Here is an 8,392-nt window from a genome sequence, read left to right on the forward strand (position 1 = left end):
GTTTGCCTTCATAAGGATCACTCATTTACCTACTGTAGCATAACACAACGTAGGCCTAAATAGCTCTGAGGTGCACGTGTCACGTATTTGTAAAACGAAAGCGTAAAAAACCTATACTTGGTGCGAGCAGAGACTTTTTACTCTATGAAGGGGAACACCATAATGCTCCTCAGTCATTTAGAAATCAGCAATCGGCAGTGATTTTCTTGCTCCTAGACTATTGTTTTTCGTTACTAGGTTTTTGCTTTCTGAGGTGAACTAGTTATCAGCAAGTGTTGCCTATTTGTCGCAACGAATAGAAGCTGAACAAATAGATATCGTAAACTGAATATTTATAGACCTATTAGGAATACGTTGACGGGGCACCAATCAACCAAAAACCTTTATTGTTATTAGACGTAAGACCTGATGTCGCGCCCAGATATGTCGCATGGTAGCTTAAACGACAATGCGAAACCCTTTTCTAAAGCTTCTTTTTCTGTTATCAGTTACTGGCGTGTGGTGTCAGGATAAGTCGTCTATGCCTGTTATGAACATTTGTGGTAACGATCAGTTATTATAATACGTTTGTCTGTGCACTATAGTTATCTCTGCTGCTTTTCTTCACATGCCATTATAATATCGATCCTGAGCTAGAATTCGCTATTCAGTAATTGTAACGCTTCTTAGTAGGCAATCGTGCATGCATTCTATATATATATATATATAGGAGAAGATGAGCTGAAACACTTTTCCTCTGAGTGTTGAACCTTTAAAAATGAGGAAGTATTTCAACTCAGGCCAATGTTTGAATGAATAGGAACACCACATGAGGTAAGTTGACGAAGCACATCATTCAATTGTGAAGTCAAGCCAAAACATTAATTCGCCGCCACACTTCTTCCACGTTCGTATCCATTGAGAACATACGTTGATTGACAAGATTCGCTGATGCCACAGAAAAAGTCCACGTAACGTGCTGATTGTAATCAAGCTGAACCGAGTTCATGGCAGCCCCTATGACATACTACTAGCAGATCTGAGGAGTTAACTCAGGCTTGTGTTCGTGATGGATCGTAATGACAAGAATATCGGCGTAAGCCTAGTGTCATAAGAAAGAATGAAATGTTTGACTTATTTATAGTACAGGAAATATCGTGTAATTGTAGAGATGACTGTGACGCAAAAAACATACGGCAGGCTCGAGCACTTACCCCATATGCTTGGTTATAGTTGTCTCAATGTGCCTTACCCCGAATGTCCTAACATCAACTTTCTAATTTACTTTAATTTAAATAAAATGTATAAACTACTATGGATGAATTGAAATATGCATACTAAACAGCATGCATCTCCGCTGACAGTGGCTATACACAAATTACGATACACTGCTGGATGACAGGTAGGTGAAGATTGAAAAACAAATCACGGCACAATTCCGTCAAATTGAAAACCAGCCGATGATTTTTAAGTTGGTTTTATTATGCGACAGTTTAACGGCCAACTTAAACCTATATTACCTGCTTGAGCTCATTTTCCCCATAGCCAATTGCTGAAGTTTCCCACAGCAACTACCTATTGATAAAATGTCACTTTCGAAATCTGTGTTTTAGTGTTCGACGACGAGCCCACTATGAGCTTCATTAACTGTCTCATTGAAAAGACTGACGAAAATGTAAGTAAGTTGGACGTCCGGAGTCAACTGTGACGAACCTTCTTTTTTGAAACGGAAAAAGCAAAGATTTTGGGCACAACTAATTACATCATTTAGGCTAATTGGGACTGATCCACGATACGTTCGCACTTTTCCACCGAGCGAATCGGAACTTACTAAGAAAGCTGTACCCACTAGGGGCGTAATGAAGTTAATTTTTTTGCTTGCTAAACTTGCTAACGGTCGAGATCAAACGGTTGGTCTTCTCTAGTTTTATCCTTTGAGCTTGCGAAGTTCATTGGTCTGCCTTTTTCGTTGAAACAACTAACTTAAATCTCGCTAAAACTATGCAGAATTCGAGGTTAGATTCGTTAATGTGCCTTCACGGATGCGTAACATCAAAAAGCTCCGTAGAACGTAGAACGTAACACTGTGCTCACGTTGCAGGTCGTGGAAAAAACATTGTCTTCAATTAGGGAGCTATTTCCCGGATCGAACCTTCTACAAATGATGCGCTACATTTGCAAGGCAAATAACGACGAAGGCCACGTAATAGTACGTACAAAAAATTGATTATTTATTCATACAATAATGCTTAAAACGTCGCTCGAGCCCTTTCTTGAAGCAGGTATGAAGCTCTTTTAAACCATACGAGAAATATCGTCTCAACGAACGTATTTATATACTTTTTTTTTTAATATTTATATAACCTTTTCCATTAAATCGTTTGCAGCATAATGATCATTAGTTTGTACTGTGCTTAGTAGTATTTTTACTGTGTTTAAATGTAAAACTATTTAATTCGCAGCATCAGCTACTATATATATTATACATAGCATGAGCAGAGGTAAATAATTCTACCATCTTAAACGTATTGTACATTGCTTTGTAGATCGATACTGTATCTGACAACTTATCGGTACGTATTCAAATGACACCACCGTAATTGACGTATTCATTAATTAGTAATGTTGGACGCTAGCTTCATTGGCCTATGAAAAGGTAACCTTCCGTGTTATTACTCTCAGTCTACCCTGCGAACTCGTATCTCAATAGTGACCTTCAAGTTCGTATCTGTATAGCAAGTTAGAAGAGGAAAATGAGTAATCTACGAAAATATATGCAGAGAGAGAGAGAGAGAGAGGGGGGGGAAATATAGGTGATACAGTAAACTAAAACAAGGAAAATATATAGAAAGCGACTGTTTTTAGTCACACAGGTCAGGGAGTATATATTTTGGGTTGGACTTGAAACTTGGGAAACCTGAGACTTGAATCTCTGAGTATGCAAAAAATAGGCTACAGAAAGGCCAAAAACCCCCCAGAAATGCTAAACAGAATGACTGTTAATTAGAATCAACACTCGTATTTAATGTTAAAAGAATACATCCTAATTACAGCATTTAAATACGTGCGTATCTTGATGTCATCGCTATTCATAGGAGAAAGAGCTAAGCGCCGCAATACCAGTCGTTTGGAAATGTCATGACCTCTACCTTGTCTGACATTGTCACTGTTGATTTGTACCGCAAGGTAACAATGAGGTGCAGAAAGAATCAGATCTTGAAATAAATACCTAAATAACAAATTAACTTGTGTTTTTTGTACGGCTTTTGCTCGCATGAAGTAAGTTGCGTTGCTTTACTTAGCGAAAACTGCTTTAAATAAGAGGTAGATGAATAAGGGTATATCTTGCAGAGGTTACACATGGGCTTTTTGAGACGTCTCTCAGTGTTACACGTCCCTGGTAGTTACGTAAAGATATAAAAAAAAATCCATATATATATATATAGATAACAGCATATTTGTATTGAAGTATTTATTGAAAAACTGAAGATCTTCGTATACGTGAACGAAGCACAGGAGGTGTCAAGCAAAAAGGGTACAAAGATCAGCGATGTTTCTAACTTTAACGATGTACAGTATATTTCGAAGTGCTTTCGCGTGCTAATAGGCAGAAGACCAGTGGCCTGTAGTTGATTATTACATAAATTACTATTCGTTATGACTAGAAAATCGCTATTGAAGGCATATTATATTTCGATATTTCTTGAAGTTGCGGTTTTCTCCAGCAGGCAGAGTTAAATATCCGAAAAAAAGTTATTGTAGATTTTTTTAACCAAACTTCACTCCCCGCAGCGTCTGAAAGAGTAGAACACCTTAATAATTTTTAAAAATTATTCTTAACAACTTCGCAAACCTAATAATCTGCTAAAAAATAATTTTCCTGAATTTTTCTTGAAAGTATACAGACTACCGGACTCGACTCTAATGCAATTATCAGTCTCGTCGGCTCACAAGCATCTGTTAAATAACTCTATACCTATTTGTTTGAAGTATAGCTCTCTTTCTTGTTCTATTTTTTTTATATTTTGCGCTGTATTGCACCTCAGCTAAGTATGACCTGTTCGTAAAGTAGCTGCATGTATTATTTTGGATAGGACGCCTACCGTTACAGACATCTTTTAGTCTATCTTGCTCATGCACAACGAAGACAGAAGGTAGATACACAACAGAATTTTTTTAAGGCGCCGTCACTTCTCTTACGGACATCGGGGCGGGGCGAAAGGGTAGCTATATCGGTAAATAAACATGCATGTGAGGGTCAGCTTTTTAGCTACATAACCTTCAAGTATTTGTCGTACCACTGTTTTCTAACCACTATCATCTGGAGCGGGAGATCGCCAGCAGCGGTCTGGATACGATTTTAGTATCTTCTATCCTATGATATGATGTCTATAGATTAGCAATAGCGACGGTACATTTTAAACCAAATCTGTCAAGCTGGGTTAACACAACAAATAATTTCGTTTCCAGAGGTTTTTACAATTATTTCTAATTTTCCTGGAGGAAAAATGAAAATTGTTCGAGGACCAACTGCTTAACGGTTGCTAGGTTAAGCAGGTCAAAATCGACGACTTTAGGGGTAAAGGATGAAATAAAGATAAAGTAAGATAAGGGTAATAAAGGCATTTATAGCCAAGTTTTAGAAGTCAAATACAAATACGTACACAAATACACATAAAATAATACATAAATCCACAAACGAGAAGAAAGTTCAAGGTAAGATCTCAGTGGCCAGCGTACCATGCTTCCTAATATAAACTCAAATTGAGCGGCGTCTGCTAGCGGCAATCGACTTTGAATTTGTCATTAAACTTTGCTATACCTGCAAAGATAATGCGAGTTTTTCTTTAATTCTCAAATGGGGATTATTTGAGCGCAAGGGCCTAAGTAGACACTTGGGAAGACAAGGCCCGCTTTTATATTGGCCGAATCGTCTCTGCATGAAGATGAAGCGAGCATTATGCGTCGTGATGTGAAGTCAGAAAACCTCCTAATAACCGATAGTGCTTATCTAAACTTAGTAGACTTAGACACTGCCAAGATTATGACTAGTAATTACGGCCATACGCTGCTAGACACGATCGGGTTTGTGGCGTCGAAAATCTTCTCATTCAAATGTGGAAAAGCCGTTAACTGTTGGCAGCAGGCTGTATTGCCTTCCAGATTCTTTATGGTAAAGCGCCCTTCTGAGATGAGACGGATGAGCAAGCACAGAAGAACATATATATGCTAGAACCATTCCTGTTCCCAGAAAAACTTAAGAGATCCAAATGACCTCAAATCAAAGATTCTTTATAAAATGCCGACAGATCGATTAGGAGCAGATTCGATTGGACGCATGGGGGAAACTAACGATCACTGGTGGTTTAGAAAAGCAAAATTCGGCTAGATCGCTCTATACAAAAAGACATACCCGCCCAGCTGGGTTTCAGACACGTTGTGATAATTTAAGGATTTTTGGCGGTTTAGAAAAAAATAATTAGTTAGTCATTAACTAGAATGATGCTGAGCAGCAGAAGTTACTTGAGAATTGACCAATACTTTTAGATTAGAACCAAAATGATACCATTTTTTTACGACTAAAATGAATAGACCATGCTTTATGCCTGCTTTCGTCAATAAAGTATGCTACCACCCTCTATTTTCAGTGTTCAAGCCGACCTGATCGTCTACTTGCATCACTATAGAGTTACACAGTCCTACAAAACATTACTTCAGTAACAATTGATTTTGTTTTGCTTCTAAACAGTAGATGTTATGCAGGAAAATGCACCTTGTGTTTCTTTCGAGGCTAACACAGAGCGACTGGGATTTTTTCGGCAGATAGTAGTCCAATTCTAGGGTACATATGAATATTTGAACTGTAAAAGAGACAAATCGCTTTAAGCATTCTCAAGGTCTTTCAATCATTCTTCAAACAAATTCTGTAAGCTTGCATCTAGCTAGTATATATGAGTTTCATGCATTGTACTTTTAAAAGATCTCTAAAGAAACTGAAGCTTCTTAGCTGCTATGTTTAAAAGAAAAAAATATTTTAGTGCAGTATTAAATTTTATGGGGTGCCAAAAGCGATCCTTTTGAATTCGGGGTTCCCTCGGTTGACTTCAGCAGTTCACGATACCTGTTATCTGAGCGAGGCTCTGTGCGATAGATCTCCCACCGACCGTAGCATGGAGCAAGAGACCGACTTATGCTCTTGATTCACTGGGGTGATTAGCTGACAGTTTATGAGCAAACGAGTTGCTTGTTTATGTTAAATTAGTAACAACGCTGCGCCCGTGTAATAAACACGCCTGTCTCCTTGACTGGCGCGGTTCGTAGTCATAACCAATTTCTGTGAGAATGTGTTTTTCTCATAAATTTTGCTCCTCTAAACTAACGTCTACGGCATGTGTTAGTGAACATGCTGCTAAGCATAACTCCCTTTTTCCCTGAGGATCCGTCATCCGAATCCTCTTCTTATCCATATTAATTCAGCTTCTGACGTCTAATTGTTACGATGCGTCTCTACAAGGACTCATTCCATCGTTAACGGTTGCTTCTTTTCTGCAAAATATTCCATGTTGGAGTGACTTATATTGGTACGACTGTATACATTTTGTCGGACATACAGTCAGGTTACAAACATCAGGCGATATGTACAAAACCTAAGTTGGAATAAATTATTGAAGTGCTAGACGTACCAGGAAAACAAACGCAATCAGATGCTGGATAATTTTCCAGTAAGAGTCTTTGGAATTATTTGATGTGCAGGACTGACAATGGCTAAAACCAAAGGAAGCAAGCCGGACATACCAGGCGAAATTGAGATTTAAAAGTCGGTCAAGAAACGTTATGAGGAATCAGGATTCTTTTATTTTTTAGTAAAACGTTGTCTCATTGTGAATAGTACGTGTATAGTAGTACGTTACGAACGTTTGTTACTGACCTAAACTATAGCGCACGTACTTTATGAGCGACGGGGTCATTATTGACATTCAGATCCATTATCATTCTGGCTTTTTGGTAGGGGTTGCTTCACTTCTGGTTAGCGACTTGTTAACAATATAATATGTCATCATCACGCAGATTGTCGTCGTCACAGATGATATTAGTCATTTGGACATTTCATGGTAGATCTGCTCGTTATTCTAATCGAAAGACTATTCTTTGACCGTTTTAAGGATTCAGTTTTCCTGTGGACCTTACGGACTGCTGCAATCGATCTTGTTTGATACAACTAAGAATCCTGTATTGTATATTAGCTTTACCTTATATCATCTGTAGCATGCACGAGTCTTGTACAAGGTAGCCAATATGTAGTCGGGTCAAATAATAATTAATTAATTTTTGTTTATATTGATTTAAACTTTGCAGATCCACCTCATAAGCAATAAGTCAAGAAGGTTTGCCGCGGGCGAAAATAATTCATTTAAAGTGAAGACTCATTGTCATGAACTGCGGAAGGATAGCCCAACCTTTAGAGAATTCTATATGCAAATGCAGTCTGCTCATTTAGCTTCAATGGCAAGTCACCTATCACATGTGGCCGAGTTCATTGTGTAAAATTATATAGTAGCTAGATTAATTAGCTGCCTTTCATGTATTATTGCCCTTAATTGTTATATTGACAGATAACTTTCACAGAAATAACAATTTACAGGTGCAAAGACAGGTGGTGTACCGCTTTCAGCCAAGATTCCAGGAAAAGCAGCTCCGTCCTAAAAGAAATCGGGATATTTAAAAGAAGAACCTTCTTGTAAAACTTACGGCCGGATAGCCAAGTCTACAGGAGACATTGTTATGACAAAAAACCTCCGCATGATTCCATCAGTTTTATGTAGCCCAACTGCGTACCATAAAAAATCGTTCCTTCTGATTTAAGGAGGAAAAAATATTATTTGAAAAACAAATTCTTCGTATCTAAGCGCCTCAGAAAATGGCTTCGTAAAAACAAAATGAAAGGCATTAAATCTGAAAGTAAATTTGAATGAATAAATCACACTGGTGCTAAGATTCTAATAAAGCTATTTAGTTTTAGTGAATAACCTTTGTTCTCAGGAATAGTATGAGAATCTCTTAACAGCTTCACAAAGGCGCAAAAAGCAGGCGTCTAAAGTCTACAAAAATAAATCATTATCCCTATTATGAGTCGATGCTATAATTTACTTGAAACGAAGATCCCGATAAAGCGCGTTTCCTATAGTGAGAAATTTTTAACATAAAGCTGAAAGCACTCGACAGGGCCTTCGCTGAAAGACTTAACGTAACAAGTACAAGTAGTAAATATACGATTTTGGTGGATTAACTATAGGATTGCTTTTCATTGCGTACTATTGTGCAGCTTGTCGCGTCCATGTATTTTTTTGAAAACAGATAATGATGATGAGTTTCTAGGCGACTTATAAACGAGCCAGACACGTAACTTCGATCG

The 8,392-nt window shown here is 37.9% G+C and overlaps 1 protein-coding gene across 5 annotated transcripts; it reads left to right on the forward strand.

Moving 5' to 3' along the window:
• Window position 1: 1 nt before the first annotated feature.
• Window positions 2–8,106, forward strand: LOC111261684 (uncharacterized). 5 transcript variants are annotated; one of them, XM_022835332.2, is made up of 5 exons: window positions 2–542; window positions 1,593–1,654; window positions 2,081–2,188; window positions 7,336–7,485; window positions 7,622–8,106. In XM_022835332.2, the coding sequence occupies exons 1-5, from the start codon at window positions 449–451 to the stop codon at window positions 7,700–7,702; spliced, it is 495 nt and encodes a 164-aa protein (XP_022691067.1). In that variant the 5' UTR covers window positions 2–448; the 3' UTR covers window positions 7,703–8,106. The 5 variants fall into 5 exon arrangements, with proteins under 5 accessions (XP_022691067.1, XP_022691071.1, XP_022691070.1 ...); XM_022835336.2 differs by lacking the exons at window positions 7,336–7,485; window positions 7,622–8,106 and adding exons at window positions 2,526–2,552; window positions 3,033–3,220 and having other exon boundaries at window positions 366–542; XM_022835335.2 differs by lacking the exons at window positions 7,336–7,485; window positions 7,622–8,106 and adding exons at window positions 2,526–2,552; window positions 3,075–3,220 and having other exon boundaries at window positions 374–542.
• The last annotated feature ends 286 nt before the right edge of the window (window positions 8,107–8,392 follow it).

Source organism: Varroa jacobsoni, unplaced genomic scaffold (assembly GCF_002532875.2).
Source record: "Varroa jacobsoni isolate VJ856 unplaced genomic scaffold, vjacob_1.0 scaffold_585, whole genome shotgun sequence".
Lineage (NCBI taxonomy): Eukaryota > Metazoa > Arthropoda > Arachnida > Mesostigmata > Varroidae > Varroa > Varroa jacobsoni.